General features: G+C 55.5%; 7 protein-coding genes across 7 annotated transcripts; 2 read left to right on the top strand and 5 right to left on the bottom strand.

The window, feature by feature from the left end:
* Positions 1-157: 157 nt before the first annotated feature.
* Positions 158-834, bottom strand: BKA78DRAFT_236322 (uncharacterized protein; the record flags this gene model as incomplete). Its single annotated transcript, XM_066883851.1, has 2 exons — positions 158-610; positions 667-834. Coding segments are annotated over 2 exons (621 nt in total), but the record flags the coding sequence as incomplete, so codon positions are not given.
* A 2534-nt stretch (positions 835-3368) lies between these two features.
* Positions 3369-5184, bottom strand: BKA78DRAFT_113171 (2-oxoacid dehydrogenases acyltransferase-domain-containing protein). The gene is made up of 4 exons (XM_066882293.1): positions 4896-5184; positions 4746-4849; positions 4628-4690; positions 3369-4571 (listed from the first exon to the last, which is right to left on the bottom strand). Exons 1-4 carry the CDS (start codon positions 5056-5058, stop codon positions 3462-3464), a joined length of 1440 nt encoding a protein of 479 aa, XP_066745202.1. The 5' UTR covers positions 5059-5184; the 3' UTR covers positions 3369-3461.
* A 356-nt stretch (positions 5185-5540) lies between these two features.
* On the bottom strand, positions 5541-6263 carry BKA78DRAFT_330879 (glucokinase; the record flags this gene model as incomplete). Its single annotated transcript, XM_066889828.1, has 2 exons — positions 5541-5993; positions 6054-6263. The coding sequence occupies 2 exons, from the start codon at positions 6261-6263 to the stop codon at positions 5541-5543; spliced, it is 663 nt and encodes a 220-aa protein (XP_066745201.1).
* An 839-nt stretch (positions 6264-7102) lies between these two features.
* On the top strand, positions 7103-8687 carry BKA78DRAFT_113035 (vacuolar protein sorting-associated protein 26B-A). The gene is made up of 5 exons (XM_066882289.1): positions 7103-7540; positions 7588-8060; positions 8111-8135; positions 8182-8298; positions 8345-8687. Exons 1-5 carry the CDS (start codon positions 7324-7326, stop codon positions 8446-8448), a joined length of 936 nt encoding a protein of 311 aa, XP_066745200.1. The 5' UTR covers positions 7103-7323; the 3' UTR covers positions 8449-8687.
* Positions 8688-9608, top strand: BKA78DRAFT_113036 (uncharacterized protein). Its single transcript, XM_066882290.1, has one exon. It carries the CDS (start codon positions 8926-8928, stop codon positions 9553-9555), a length of 630 nt encoding a protein of 209 aa, XP_066745199.1. The 5' UTR covers positions 8688-8925; the 3' UTR covers positions 9556-9608.
* A 1634-nt stretch (positions 9609-11242) lies between these two features.
* BKA78DRAFT_330877 (ESCRT-II complex subunit-domain-containing protein) lies at positions 11243-12234 on the bottom strand (the record flags this gene model as incomplete). The annotated part of the gene is made up of 3 exons (XM_066889827.1): positions 11243-11355; positions 11444-11519; positions 11674-12234. 3 exons carry the CDS (start codon positions 12232-12234, stop codon positions 11243-11245), a joined length of 750 nt encoding a protein of 249 aa, XP_066745198.1.
* A 582-nt stretch (positions 12235-12816) lies between these two features.
* BKA78DRAFT_351761 (delta-1-pyrroline-5-carboxylate dehydrogenase mitochondrial precursor) lies at positions 12817-14724 on the bottom strand (the record flags this gene model as incomplete). The annotated part of the gene is made up of 4 exons (XM_066891236.1): positions 12817-13942; positions 13991-14355; positions 14404-14511; positions 14569-14724. The coding sequence occupies 4 exons, from the start codon at positions 14722-14724 to the stop codon at positions 12817-12819; spliced, it is 1755 nt and encodes a 584-aa protein (XP_066745197.1).
* Positions 14725-15028: the final 304 nt, after the last annotated feature.

Genomic DNA, 15028 nt, shown 5'->3' with positions numbered 1-15028 from the left:
AGGTAAATGGACAATTTGAATCTACAGCTGGATTATACGGCAAAGGCAGCTTTTGAAGAACCTTTCAACCTACTTGCCTCGCCACCCAGAGCTGCTTGATCAATCCTTCCGGTTCAAACGGCACCCACTTGTGGTCGATTTCGGACTCGTCATAATGTTCCACTTCCCACTTGGACCCGGTTGATTCTCCGACCTCGTGCCACAACTGCTTCCAGGTCTCCTCGGTATGACGATATGCCGTCGTGCCCTCCCTCCCATCCTTGTGCGGTATCTTCTTCCCATACTCACCAGGATGCTTGTTGCCAATCTGGCGGCCCATGATCAAGGTTCCCGGCCCAGGTCGCAGCGCCTGGATAAGGTTTCGAGCAGCATTGACTTGCTCGGTGCGCGTGAAAAGATGGAAGAACCACGACGCGTGGATCATGTCGACCGTGCCAGCGACGCCCTCGGGCGGCGGCATGGTCAGCGGGCTCGACGCGGCCTGTACGTCAGCCGCGATGAATCGAACGCCCAGCTTCGATGCATCATTAAAGAGATCGAAGCCGACTGACCATAGGTCGTCGGAAAGATCCTCCGCGATGAGGTTGGCGGGCGGCGCACCGTCAGTGACCTATCCAACAATCAGAATAAGAGCCTTCGAGTATGGAACAAAGACATAGCAATCACCAATTTCCGAATGTCCTGGCCAAAGGCGCAGCCAGCTTCGAGATACTTTTGGCCGCTCTTGATGCGCTCGAGAACCTCGGGATACACGGCCGACTTGTTGATTCCGCAGTCGAGGAACTGCCATTTCCCAATGCACGGGTAAGGGAAGACATTCCACGCTTTGTCTCTCTACATGAGCATTATGCCGTGTCAGCGCACTACTCCTCCTTTTACCGACCTGAATCTGTCGCGGACTTATTCGTGGCCCCTAAAACCAGAATCGGAAAACAACATGCGAACGCAAGAGTTGACTTTAAAGAAGCACTAAAACATGCGACTTTGGGACCAAATGATCTGATTCTCAGATGGACCGCACCCAAAAAGAGTAGACCCTAGAAGGAAAGTGCCAAGGTTTGATAACAACCATCAGGCCCCGCACAACCTCAGCTGAACAAGAATTGATTCACGATATTTGCACATGCAAATCGACTACGTTGATAACGACACTTACGCACCTGCTCCGTGACATGCTTCAAGACGTCTTGCTCCGGAATCCCGCTATGCTTGATCAGAATCTCGTACGCGTCAAATTCTCTGAGGCGCTCAGGGTCAATCTCTTTTTCGAAATAGAATGGCGGTGGGTCTGCGTCGGTGTCAGCAACCAGTCCAATTGTCTAGAGCAGTGCCGCAGACGGTTGGTCGGGCTGGTCCTACCGTTGTTGGCATTCTCCATCGTCAGGGGGGCCGTTGTACTTTCTTTACTCTTGACATCCATTTTGTTGTCTTGCTTCGTTTGACACTTGTTTCTCGGCTACTCTTCAGAACAGAGAGAATTTTTAAATCTTTGTCTCGACACAGACACGATCAAGGGCGAAACGACCAGCTGCCATGATCTTTCGAAACACGAATACGTCGTCAATATATACGCCTCTCCAAGCCACCGCTGGCCTCACATGTACTTCCCTGCGTGTCTTCTTGAGTCGCGTCCAAAGCATAGTCTCTCGAGATAGTGTCTCGGCAGTCCGTCGTGTTCGTTCAGCACTCCCCAAAAGCTCTACGGATGTGACTCCGCTAACCGATCGTGGCGCAAGAGACGGGCGAGCGTTTCTTAGGCATGTTGATGATGCCGAGTTCCGCGTAGCCGACTTCCCGAGCTAGCGTCAAAGGCACCGGGACAATTTGGCAAGTCTGTTTACTAGGTATATGATATTGAGGTGTTGAGGGTCGCGGGACGGAATCAGTTCGCGATGTGCACAGAGGAGTCACATTTCAAAAGTCAAAACAATCCATAAGCTAAAACTTGACAAGTGGAAGTCAACGGTCTTGGAGGCGGGCATAAAACACGCACAACACCCGCATGTCGTCCTTTCGCTTTCGCATTAACAAGCAACCTCGCGAGTCGGCCATCTCTCCAAACCGACTGACCAACTGGACTGCTCGACCGCACTAAATCTCCTCTCTACTCTTGCGACGATTTAAAGCACAGCGCTATCACCGACTCCATTAGGGAGCCCCGGACGCAAATGCCGGCATGCGGCTTGGAAAGGAAATAACCATCGCGGCGCACCGCCATTCCCGAAGAGGAAACTGGATTTTCGACCAAGGAACTAAGCTTCTCCGGCATGACGGCTCTGCAAAGCTTGGTCATTTTTGCTTTGCTGTTGCGTAAGAGTTTACTGATCAGTGGATTTCCGGGCAGCGAGAGCGAGCTGTTGCTTTGGTGTTGTGGGTTGTTGAAGAAGATGGGGTTTTCTGTTCTGGCGACATGAGAACAACAAGAACGTGTAGCTTAGGAGGCAATGAAGCACTAGCAACAGCCTCCGAGTGGAATTTTACTTCAATCTAGATCTCAAGACTCTAGTTCTCTCAGACCCAATTCACTTCTCCTCGCCCATTCCACAACGCACTGCTGAATATTTTGACGTGTGCATGACCCCGTCACGTCTGACATGCCGCCCATGCGGCCTTTTCCTGTCCACAGACCCTCCTCTCCTTTCCCACCCTCTCCAAGAGTATTCAAAGCGCAAGGACACAACCCCCCCGTTATTCTATTCCAACACAGAGAACCCAATCATCATCGTCCTCATAGCAGCTAACATTCTCACAAACAATCAACTCAAAGCCGCCGCACTGTCACCACTCCAACAAAGCCCCCCCATTCTCTTCACCCTCCGATGCACGCGACACACTACCCAAAGCAGCCAGCCGGCGGCTCTGCTCTTCGTCAGCCAGCCCAGCCCATCCCGCCGCCAACCGTCCGGTCCGGCCACCACGGCCAACCGCGCCTCCCGCCGGGCACCCTGAACCAAAAATGGCAGGTTGACGTGCGCAACCTCCCCTCTTCCCGCTGCGAGGAGGCGCAAACCAAGGCATGGAGCGGAAAGGCGGGAGGGAGGGCGCATGGCGCCGGCCGGTCAAGGCTTACTTGCGTTGGCCCGTTGCCGCCCAATTGAGGTACCAAGGTACGAGGGGTATAAGGGGCTGCGCTAAGGTGGGTGGGGTAGGGGGGTCCCTGGGTTGCGTGGTAAGTGGCTGCTGGTGGGGCAGGGAAGGGCAGGGGAAAGGGGGAGGTGCGGCGTGGGGGTATGCTAACAGAGTGTGAGTGGAGAGATGATTGCAAGTTGGGAGCATAGGAGAAATAGAAGTACGCGGAAAGAGGAATCTAGAGTTGTATTTTGTCCTCCCTCTTTTGTTTGCTCTTCAGTAACCCTCTTCCTTATGCATATACAGATAAGCAAAGATGCGATGCGGGAGAAGCAACGAATCCACAAATGCCAAAGACATACATACAACAAGCGTACATCGCCCAACAAGCCCTACTTCATGGCCACCAACCACGCGCCCATATCCTCCAGACACCTCTTCACCACCTCTGCACACCTCGCCGCCATAGCACCATCAACAACGCGATGATCCGCAGACCAACTCAGCACCGCCTCGTCCCTCTTCACGACTTGCCCGTCCGGTCCAAACGCCGGCACAGTGCGTGCGCGGCCCACGCCCACGATGCCGACTTGGGGCGGCACAATCACGGGGGCGACGGCGCCGCCGCCGATGCTGCCAATGTTGCTGACGGTAAAAGTCGGATTGGCGAGGTCGGCGGATGCGAGCTTGCCGTCGCGGGCGAGCGCCGACAGACGCGAGATTTCGCCCGCTATGCTGTGAATCGTGTGGGATTGGACGTTGCGGATGACGGGGACGAGGAGGCCAGAGGGCGAGTCGACGGCGATGCCAATGTCGTGCGAGGACTTGAGGATGAGCTTGGGCGACGAGGAAGTGTCGTCGAGATGAGCATTGAGAGAAGGGAATTGAGTAAGGGCGTGGGAGACGGCTTTGACGACGAAAGGAAGAGCAGAGAGTTTGGGGTAGGGGGCTGTTGCTACACTGCTGCTAGTGGTGTTGAGCTTGCGGCGGAGGTCATTGAGGGGAGTAAAGTCAACGGTGTCTGTGTAGAGAAAGTGTGGTATGGAGAGAGACTTGGTCATCGTCTTGAACATTTGCCGTTGTATGGGCGACAGAGGAACTGTGCGGTCTTCCGGCAGGGGTGCTGGGGCTGCAGCCGCTACATTTGGCCCTGGTGGTTGGTCTTTCGCTGCAGCATATTTCTGCACGTCCTCCTTTAGCACGCGCCCATCTTTTCCAGTTCCTTGCACATCGGTGATTTCGATGTTTAGCTGCTTGAGCATATGCCGAACGGCTGGCGTAGCCAGATTCGCATATTTGCCACGAGCAGTCTTTTCCGAAGTCTGCTTGGGATGGATGGGTGATTCCCTCGTCGACGTATCCGTAGCGCTTGCTTCTGAAGGTTGTCCAGCTGACGGCTGCGATACTTGGCCAGGCTGTTCGGAAACTTCTGCCTCTGGCGACTCTACGATTGCCGCGTCGGCGGCAGATATTTCGCCTTGGATGTCGATATCGACCAATGGCTACGGCCGTCAGTCTTGGCCATGGTGGATGTCCCTTGGAAACTGACCTTGCCGACCTTGGCAACCTCGTCCGCCTCATAGTACAACTTCTTTATGACGCCATCGAATCGCGAGGTGATCTGCTGAGTTGTTGGCACAGGGACTCTGAGGGGACCGGCAAAGTTTGGCGGTTACTTCGACTGTGGCCTTATCCGACTGAACCTCGCAGATCTTGTCGAATTGCTCGACTCGGGCGCCCGGCCGAACAAACCATTGGATGACTTGACATTCGGTGATGCCTATTCTCGTTAGCTTCTGCAGCCGACCGGAAATGGGGGGCAAAACCTTCGCCAATATCCGCCAACAGGTACGGCTTGACTGCTCGGCGCCTAGCTGATGCGTGGAAAAGCTGAGCGGGGCAATGGCAGGGAGGCGTCGGAGAGCGTAGAGGGCGAAGCAGGTGGGATGCTCTGGATGCAGGTCGAACGCCGGTGAAGAAAGGCCTCATGGTGAATTGTTACTCATGGGAAGACAGAGCGGCAGATGGATATATCCCAGTTGTGGTGGGATGTCGATGCAGCAAAGCCGACGTTAAGCGGGGCGCGGAGTGCGGAGGAGGGGACTGGGGTAGCTTGCTGTGGAGCAGTGAGTAAGCTGCAGGTCGTTAGTCAGTCGGGTCAGATCGATCCCCCGAGCGCCATCCCTTTGGCCTGTCCCTGTCTCCCCGTCCTTTGTCCGAGGAACCCCTTTGGCCTTGGCAGCTGACGTACACGACCAAACAAAGCCCGATGCTCGATTCGCAGACTCCAGGTGTAGATGTAAATTTAGATACGTACTATGCTGTCGAAAATCGGGGTTACCAACGCCGTCCATGATCCTAACCAAAGCTGTCGCTTTTGAGTGCGCCCGTCATGCCATCGCTGAATGCTCGCCAAAAGAGACAAGGAAAAAAATTCAAAACAAGATCCAAGGAGAGGGGGATAAGCGTCGTCATGGCGAGGACAGAACATCTTGCTTCAGCACCTCCGTGACCACCTTCAACGACGACATTTGAACTTCGTTCATGCTTCCGCTCACGTCCACACTCAAAACGTCTCGGGACAACTCTTCCTCGTTCGGCTCTTCCAAGCTCTCGAACTGGCTGTGGACCATGCTGTCCTTCATGTAGTGACCGCTCCTCTGGCGCACTCTCTCAAGGAGCAGCTCCTTTGGTGCCTTGAGGTAGACGAAGTGGACAACGACGTTAGAGTTGTTGTAGGAGGCGACGCGAATTACGTCGCGGTACTTTTTCTTGAGAGCGCTGCAAGTGACGACGACACCCGTGGCGCCCACGTTGAGGTGCTTGACGGCCTCCTCGCGAAGCTGGATGAGCCAATCCCACCTATCGGCGTCGGTAAGTGGGATTCCGGCGGCCATTTTGTCAATGTTGGTCTTGGGGTGGAACTGTGGGGGATGAGTCAGCGAATGCGGCGCGTAGCTTTGGTAGGCGCAAACAAAACCCACCTCGTCGCCCTCAATGTAGGGCAGCTGGAGTTGGCCAGCCAGATACTTGGCCACGGTACTCTTTCCGCAGCCAGCAGGGCCAGTGATGATCCAGATGTGGCGGTGGTGGGGAGGCGGACGGACGCCGTTTGTAGTGGGAATAGCAGGAGACATGGTGTTGCTTGGTGGTGCCGAGCCATAGATGCTCGGGGTCTTGTCGTACGTCAACATTTTGAGCAGGTGTTGGTTCGGGTGGTTGCAGAATCCAGGGGCTGATGGTTGATGAAAGCAGGACGCGGTGGGCTGGCGGATCAAACAGGTTTGGCAGCGAAGGAGGGGAGTGAAGGGTTAAAGTGGGAGAGAAAGGCGGATTATTCGCATTATGAAGGCATCCTTGGGCTCGCCCAGGGCAGTGCACGATGGGCAGCCAGCCGCAAGGGCACTTGACATCACTGGCCTGGGCGGGAACCGTAAGCCGGGGTGCAGGGCGAATAGGAGGTCATCGGCGTTTGAAGCAGGACACCATCTTGGCGTGGGGAGCGCAGGCAGATCTGTTGATGTCCCTGTCGCCGTGTGTTGACAAGCACTGACTCTGCTGCCAGCGCAAAGTTTGGACGGGCGACGCATCTGCGCTGTCTGTCTCGGTCTGAGTCTCAGTTTGTCGCGGCTTGTCCGTGGGATGCCGCGTGGGGGTTGCAGCGCAACGCGACAAGGGAATCGGCAACCAAATTCCCTTTTTTCCCAGGACTAGGTTGGCACCGCACCAGTAGCGGCCGCCGCTGCCGCTGCCCCGGCTTGTGGTCTACGGTACGAATTGACGGAGCCTCGTCCAACATCGAGACCGTCTCCGAAGATGCCAGAACAGACCATGTGTCGCATGTCGCGTGTCGCAAAAGGGCGACTCGGGAATTGGATCGGCTCGTTCGGTGCGCTGAGCTGTGGGCCTCTCAACGTGGTCGCTGCTCCAGAGTGCGTTTCGGTGTCGCGGCGATAAGGCTGAGACAGCCGCTCAACTTCTGGAAACACGATAGAACACATCGCCACTGTCACCGCCACAATCTCGGATCAACAATGATCCGACATTCCCCAGCCACATCCCCAGGCGCCCGCCGCCCGCCAGCTGGAGCTCCGCCTGACGTTCGAGCTACCGATTCACCTGCACCAAACTCCGGCGGAGCTCCAAATATCTCTGCCCGCCGATACGATACCTCCTCTCGACGCGCTCCGACGCGCCTGACCACGTCCTTTCTCTTCTCTGACTACTACTCGCCGGGACTCCACCACCCCCACCATGTCCCTCTTCTTCTCCACCCCCGTGGACATTGACATTGTCCTCGAGGACAGCGATGAGCGTGCCACTACCGACATCAAGCTGGACAAGACGCGGAGGGAAAAGGTCCCTCTGTACATGGATGGAGAGTCGGTCAAGGGCCAGGTCACCATTCGTCCCAAGGATGGCAAGCGATTGGAGCACATGGGCATCAAGGTCCAATTCATTGGCACCATAGGTCTGCCGCCCCTTCTACCTGCCGCCGCCTCGCTGACCCACCCCAAGAAATGTTCTTTGACCGCGGAAACCACTACGAGTTCCTATCGCTCGGCCAAGAGCTAGCTGCCCCGGGCGACCTCCAACACCCCCAGACCTTTGACTTCAACTTCAAAAACGTCGAGAAGCAGTACGAGTCATACAACGGCATCAATGTCCGCCTGCGCTACTTTGTGCGGGTCACGGTATCGAGGCGGATGGCCGACGTTGTGCGGGAGAAGGACATCTGGGTCTACTCGTATCGCATACCCCCGGAGACCAACAGCTCCATCAAGATGGACGTTGGCATCGAGGACTGTTTGCACATTGAGTTTGAGTACTCAAAGTCCAAGTATCACCTTAAGGACGTGATAGTAGGTAGGATCTACTTTTTGCTCGTGCGATTGAAGATCAAGCACATGGAGCTGTCCATCATCCGGCGCGAGACGACAGGGGCACCACCCAATCAGTACAACGAGAGCGAGACGTTGGTGCGCTTCGAGGTCTGTACAAGATACACCGCCGTACACACATGCGCTGACATTGATTGCAGATCATGGATGGTTCTCCTTCCCGAGGTAAGCTTCTCTGCGCCTCTGACGCGGTTCTGGCTGACATTTCCAGGCGAAACTATCCCCATCCGACTCTTCCTGGGCGGTTTCGACCTGACCCCCACGTTCCGCGAAGTCAACAAGAAGTATTCGACGCGATACTACCTCAGTCTTGTCCTGATAGACGAAGGCAAGCAACCCCAGCTCACTGCCTGGCCTCTACTGACACCGAGCAGACGCGCGCCGCTACTTCAAGCAATCAGAAATCGTCCTCTTCCGCCAGGCGCCCGAGGGTCTTGCCGCAGCCGTTGCCCAAAACCAACAGATTCAGCAGCCTTGAGCGTGTGGGCCAACAATCTCCGCGAAAACAAAAGCAAAATCATCCCACTTTGTCCCTGCGCCAACACTTGGCTGGGGTCCGAGTGCGAAAAGGGAGCATGATTGACATTGAGCAACGCCTCGGGCCAGAATTGCTTTTGGGGAATGAGGCACCAGGCTCCGCAATGCATGCACCCCACACACCCGAATCCAAACCAAACACTTGATTCTGACCCTGACTCTTCGACCCGACTGACCCCGCTTGCCTGTACCATCAACCTCTCCGCAACACTTTCTTCATCCGGACACCAATACCACTTTTTCCTTATCGTTGTCAGTAGCAAATGGCGGCAGCTTGGTCTTTCTCATTCCCCTTGCGCCGAGCCGACGAACATATTCTCCCGGCGCGCCTCTGCAAAGACGAGCAGTTGGTCGGTTCGTTCCATGTACCAAATACCTCAAAAGCCATTGGCCAGCAGAATAATACCACCCACGAATAATGTCCATCCAATCACACATGCAGCGACTGAAGCAACGTTTTGTCATTCCACCCCACGCTCCCGCCTCTCCGCTCACCTGGTCCCGCGTCCATCCTCAGTCCTCAGCGGGACGTGATCCCCAAATAAGCACCCATGGGCTTTCCGCCCTCCGCCAGACGACGCTACCGAGCGAGCGGGCTGATCCGATTCGCCTCGCCTCGAGTCACCTGCCCCCCTTCTCGTCCCCTCTCGTGATTCTCTTGGACTTGGCATCGTCGGGATCACTTGGTCTGGCCTGCTTCTTGCTTGTGTGCTTGCAATGTTGTTCTGACGACACGACCAACCCTGGCATCGGCTTCTTCTACTCCGAGAGCCACTCCTCTCACCCTACCCACCTGCCTGCCCATCGATCCAGTCAAGCGTTTGCTGTCGCGCTTTCACTGCTCCTTTCAGAGAGCCTGTCAGTGACACCCACCCACTTGTGCTCTCTGTACATACTGCCCGAAGGAAGCATGATGCCGCTCTGCTCGGCTCTCACGCGAGTAATGGTTCCGCTTCCGATATGCTCCCTTGCCCTCGCCGTCACCGCCATCCCACCCCGCCGCCGCCGCTTGGTCGGCTACCTGGTTTTCTGTTTTCAAGCTGGGTAGGCAGGTGGTCGGATGTCGGCGTGTCGGCATGTCGGCCACATGGCTTCTGGGCGTGCGTGCTCCGCCTTTCGAGCGTCTTCATGATTCATTCGTAGTCGAGTCGAGGCGGAGCGGGTGGGGAAGGGGGGAGGTTTGTGAATCAGGGGGTCAAAGGGGATATTTTGCCGAGTCCTTGATTGCTGTTAATTGTTGTTTAGGTTGAGGGTTTTCGCTACTAGATGGGATGGTGAACGGACTCGGTTGATGGTGCTTTGTGATATTCGACGGGCTTTTGAAGATACGGGTGCTGTCAGTAGTGGGGTAAGATGTATATGAGCATGGTGGGGATGATGGTGTGTTGAACATGGAAGTTTCGTTCATTGAACCCCAAAAACCTACTACTATCCCCCTTCCCAGTATCAGCCCCTTTGGATGCATAGGAGTATGCACGTGCGTTTAGTATTGTATTGGGACAGATTCCACAGACTTGAGACACACAAGGAAAACGAAAAGCAACATTTCATGCCGGGCTCAATACTGTCCCCAATAGCGATGAAATATGCTCAAACAAGAGGGTCGAACAAGATGTTCGCAACAAATCAACTTTGCAGTGAAAAATGATCACCCCCCCCCCCCCCCCCCCCCACGTTAATTCAATTCGAAAAGAGGGCAGTTCATCATGATCAATCAAGAATCCGAAGTTGTGGTAAAAGCGGGGTGCCAATTCATTCAGTCCTTGATTGACCTTTTTTCCTCGTCAGTGGCAAGTGTCTCGCAAAGCGTTTCGACTGCAACTCTAGATGCTTCCTTCCCATCCACCTTGCCCTCGCCGCGAATCGCTCGAGTCCACACTCACCAGGTAAACAGATCCGTCGGACGTCCATCTTTGAAAGTTTTCGTTCTGGCTGACATGCTCTGCCATCTCTTACTCCGGTGTACTACTGTAGACAAATACTACGGACACCAAGGCGACTTGTTCTGTGACTTGGCTTAGTGTTCAGAGGGGTGGTTGTCGAAAGGAAGGTACGAGAAAACAAAAAATCGTTTGGCCATCCCTACCATTCCCCAATTTCGCCAACTGCACCAGCACACGCGACCCTCTCCAGCAACAAGAGGGTTGGTGTAGTAGTGACATATATTCCACAGCCACTTTCCCGCGAACCGTCCCAAGTTCGTGTTCGTACAAGGACATGTTGAGCCTTCTTAGGTTGAAGGAGAAGCCAATGAGTATCATCATCGGACTCCGAACAAAAAAAGCTGTGGCGCGCCGAGTTGAAGACGTGGCCGGCACCTGTAGCTGGTTTTGACTTGAATAGCCACACCACACACCTTGCTTCCAACGCGATTGCTTGCCTGTATTTCACCGTGGATGGGCCAGACTCTGTGGGCAGACGGTCGACTTGAAGGGCTGGAGTCCTGTTTCGCGCGTCTTTTTGCTCTCTCTTTTTGCTGGTTTGCGATGGCGTCCAAGTGCAGTAGCGAGGGAGTCCGGAGGGAGGAAAAGGGGTGGGAGGGGCGAGAGAGCACAACTCGAAGGATGATCGTACAGGCCCCTGTGAGAAACAAAATGGTGCTGCACTTGTAGAGCATGTGGAAGGAGGTGGAGCAGAAAATACGTGGGTACATGTGCAACGATGCTGCGTAATTGGGTATCTCATATCTCGAACAAAGATCATATGCTCAAGAGCCCTCCTTACTCACTCGCAAATCAAAAGAACTTGACACCGAGCGAGTCGTCGCTGCCGAATATTTGCGCCTTGCCGCGCTTGACCAGCACTTGGAGCGACTTTTGGAGCAGCGAGGCATCCATGCCGTGGAACTCTAGAATGCCAGGTTAGAGCTGGAGTGACGGAGGGGTCTCGAGGGATTGGAGAAGAGAGGGGGGGAATGGTGTGGAGGAACGGCTTACCTTGAGATGCGGTTGCATCGCTTTCCGTGAGTTCGTAGAGCGTGAGAACTGTGTTCTTCTGACCCGTCGCGTCGACCTGGGGAGAATAGAGGGTTAGTGGATACTTCAACTTGAGTAAGAGCCGAATGGAAAAGGGAAAGTTCGATGATGCCAGGCAGTTTCTCCAGACACCATGTCAACGCCTGGCGCAAACACATCGATCCCAAAGCAGCCCTCTGTATTCCACTTACCCAGCCCTCCAACACGCCCGCCCACTCCTCCGGCCTCCGCCAATATATCCACACCCTTCCAGACGCATTGCCGTCCGCCGTCCCCCTCGCACCCGCCCCGCCCAACCCCCCAACCAACGCAGCAGCGCCGCTGCCGCCTCCACCTTCAGCGCCATCCACCCACTCCGCCCTAAACCCACCCTCAGCACTCGCCATGTACGCAATGACAGCGCGAGCATCCTGCGCGCTGAGGCGCTTGTTGATGCGGCGGTTCCAAAAGAGGTCCGAGTCGAGGGCGTCGACGAGCGACAGCACGAAGCGCCGCTGGTGCCGGCAGTAGGACTGAATGAAGGCGGACCAGGACGCCAGCTGCGAGGTGCGCGTGCTGAGCACCGGTTGCAGCGTGAAGAAGGGCGGGAAGTTGTAGTGAGGTGGGTAGCTGAAGCCCGTCGTGTTGCTGCTGTTCGAGCTGGCACCGCCGTGGGCAGGGACCGGGGAGGGAGACGCGGTCGGTATGCTGCTGGTGCGTAGGTGCGACGATGGTGATGGCGAGTATGGCGGTTGCGGCGTTGTGCTTGCCATTTTTGAGGTGGTGGGTGGTTTGGCGGCACGGCGAGGTTGGGTTGCGGTCGAGGGTACCGTCAATCGTGGCCTGGAGATGTACGAATTCCGAGTTGGCTGAGGCGTCGAGTTATTGCTGCATTGAATGGGAGGACCAGATCGATCGAGTGGTGGGCTTCTGGAGGTGATTGTGTAGATGCTCAGCGCGTTGAAGATGCGACGTCGGACGCGCTCCGAAGCTGCACCATGGTCGTCATCAAGTGCACGGCCGGCATGTGTACCGAACATCCCTGGGAGCACAACTTTTAACCCCATACTCTCTATCATCAGCTCTGCCCATCAATGCTTGTATCCTGTATCTACTATATCTCCCAAAATAATATTTGAAAGGGAGATGGGAAGAATTGGGTTCCTCTGGAATGTTCAAGTCAAGTCAGGACAGGGAGTAGAAGACAGAAACAGGGAGTAGTCAAGTTGAAAAGATAAATCGCTTTTATTCATTCGCAGTTCAATGCTGCTTAGATGCCATGATGCCTATAAACCCACAGAAAACCCCCAAACGTCAAACAATATTCCTCAAAGAAAACGTCCCAGAAACTCCGCCTACTCGTTGCTAGGGTACACAACCTTCTCCAGCGGCACAAACTCCTCCTTGATCGACCTCATGCTGACAAACCGGCTCAGCAGGTTGCCGCTGCCCGCCTTGTCGTTGGTTCCCGACGCCCTCGCGCCGCCAAATGGCTGTTGGCCGACGACGGCACCGGTGCTCTTTGCGTTGACGTAAAAGTTACCCGCAGCGTTGCGCAGCGCCTCCTCGGCAAAGCGCACGGCATAGCGGTCCTGCGCGAAGATGCTGCCCGTCAGCGCGTAGTCGGTTGCCGAGTCGATCGTCTTGCAAATGTTGGCGAAGGCGTCGGGTGCCGCATCGTCGTAGACGTGGGCGACGAGGACGGGGCCGAAGAGCTCGCGCGAGAGGAGAGGGTGGGAGGGGTTGCGCGTCTCATAGACGGTGGGGTGGATGAAGTAGCCCTTGGAGGAGTCGTGCTTGCCGCCGACAACGAGGCTCAGTTCGGAGTCGTTTTTAGCCTCGTCAATGACCGAGGAGAGCTTCTTGAACGAAGCGTCGTGGATGACGGGGCCGATGAAGTTGGAGAAATCCTGGGGAGGACCAATCTTGAGCGCCGAAACTTCGTCAATGAGCTGTTGCTTGAACTCGGGCCAGAGCGAGGCGGGCACGTAGAGACGCGACGTAGCGCTGCACTTTTGGCCTTGGAACTCGAAAGCTCCGCGGACAGTCTGCTTGACGGCATTGCTAACATCGGCGGAGGGGTGGATGAGGTGGAAGTTCTTGCCGCCAGTCTCGCCAACGATGCGAGGGTAGCTCTTGTAGCCACCGTCGGCGACGCGCGAGGCAATCTTGCCATACAGGCTGCGGAAGACGGCGGTGCTGCCGGTGAAGTGGAGGGCGGAGAATTCCCGGTGACCGAGTACAATCTTGCTGACTTCCTCGGCGTCACCAGGCACAAATTGGATGACGTTAGGGGGCAGACCGGCTTCCAGGAGAATCTTGTAGAGCAACCAGTTGGACAGCATCGCCGAGGGGGATGGCTTCCACACAACAACGTTGCCCATCAGAGCAGGGGCTCCGGGCAAGTTACCAGCGATGGCAGTAAAGTTGAAGGGGCTGATGGCGTAGACAAAACCCTCGAGTGGGCGGTATTCGACACGGCTAGTTCTGTCAGTCCTATTCTTCATGTGTTGTTATTGGGATCCTTACTTCCAGACACCAGGAGCATGGTGTACAGGCTGCTGCGCGTACATCTCCTGAGCATACGAGACATTGAACCTCAAAAAGTCGCACAGCTCAGCAGCAGAGTCAATCTCGGCTTGCCATGCGTTCTTGCCCTGGCCAACCATGGTGGCAGCCATGATATCGTATCTGTATTTGCCAGAAATCAAGTCCGCGGCCTTGAGAAAGACGGCAGCGCGGTCTGCAAAGGGAAGGGCCTCCCACTCAGGCTTTGCCTTGAGCGCAGCATCAATTGATGCTTGAACGTTTTCCGGAGTCGCATTGGAGTAGTTGGCAATGACGTCGGCGTGCGAGGAGGGGTTGACTTGGGTGTGAGTGCGGGAGGAAGTAATCTGAAATTGGTGAGTTTCTTGCTGCCATCAATTCTGCGTATTCCGTACCTGCTTGCCGCCAACAAAGACGGGAATGTCGAGAGGTCCCTGCTTCTTTATTCTCTCGACGGCGTCTTGGAGCTTTTGGCGGTCGACGGAGCCTTTGATGTAGTGTTTCTGGATCAATTCGTAAGTTCAATGCGATTCTCTCAAATTCTTCGAACAATTGCTTACGTTGGGCTCGTTGTCGACCTTTGGCACCTTGAAGGTAGCCAACGTCCCCGCGTTCCTGACGGACCGTGATGGCCATTGCGCCGCCAGCGTGCGGGGCCGCGAAGCCGCCGCGAGCTGGCCGAATCTTTGCTGGAGACAACGCGTAGAGCCTGCCATGGTGAAGAAGAGAGCTAGGTGAGACGACAACAGAAATCTTCGACGCACACCTTCCTTTTCCCTCAGCGCAGAAGGATGGTTTTGTAGTAGCTCGAAGGTTTGGACTTGTCGGCTAGTGTCGGATTTGGCCATAGCTCCAAGCTGGGAGCAGTGCGCCGACACCGGCTGAGGGTCCGTCATCTGGAAATGGTCTGATTGGTCAACGCCCACTTTGTTACGTCTGAATTGTCGGCCTCGTGGAGATCACGCAAATCATCCGGTCTGCCAGGCGAGCCTTGAGCAAACCCTGTGGAGAAAGTTTTTG

Source organism: Phyllosticta capitalensis (assembly GCF_038381095.1).
Source record: "Phyllosticta capitalensis strain CBS 128856 chromosome Unknown BKA78scaffold_4, whole genome shotgun sequence".
NCBI lineage: Eukaryota > Fungi > Ascomycota > Dothideomycetes > Botryosphaeriales > Phyllostictaceae > Phyllosticta > Phyllosticta capitalensis.
The sequence above is the reverse complement of the archived record's forward strand: the minus strand, read 5'-3'. Positions and strand labels throughout refer to the sequence as shown.

What these genes read in the sequence shown, in the direction of transcription:
- BKA78DRAFT_113171 (XM_066882293.1), bottom strand. Translation starts at nt 5,058, where the DNA reads ATGAGGCCTTTCTTCACCGGCGTTCGACCTGCATCCAGAGCATCCCAC. An exon ending in GTTGGCGGATATTGGCGAAG is followed by an intron (nt 4,850 to 4,895) that starts GTTTTGCCCCCC and finishes TAACGAGAATAG; the next exon opens with GCATCACCGAATGTCAAGTC. An exon ending in AGGCGGACGAGGTTGCCAAG is followed by an intron (nt 4,572 to 4,627) that starts GTCGGCAAGGTC and finishes TGACGGCCGTAG; the next exon opens with CCATTGGTCGATATCGACAT.
- BKA78DRAFT_113035 (XM_066882289.1), top strand. Translation starts at nt 7,324, where the DNA reads ATGTCCCTCTTCTTCTCCACCCCCGTGGACATTGACATTGTCCTCGAG. An exon ending in AGACGTTGGTGCGCTTCGAG is followed by an intron (nt 8,061 to 8,110) that starts GTCTGTACAAGA and finishes CATTGATTGCAG; the next exon opens with ATCATGGATGGTTCTCCTTC. An exon ending in TCTTGTCCTGATAGACGAAG is followed by an intron (nt 8,299 to 8,344) that starts GCAAGCAACCCC and finishes GACACCGAGCAG; the next exon opens with ACGCGCGCCGCTACTTCAAG.
- BKA78DRAFT_113036 (XM_066882290.1), top strand. Translation starts at nt 8,926, where the DNA reads ATGTCCATCCAATCACACATGCAGCGACTGAAGCAACGTTTTGTCATT.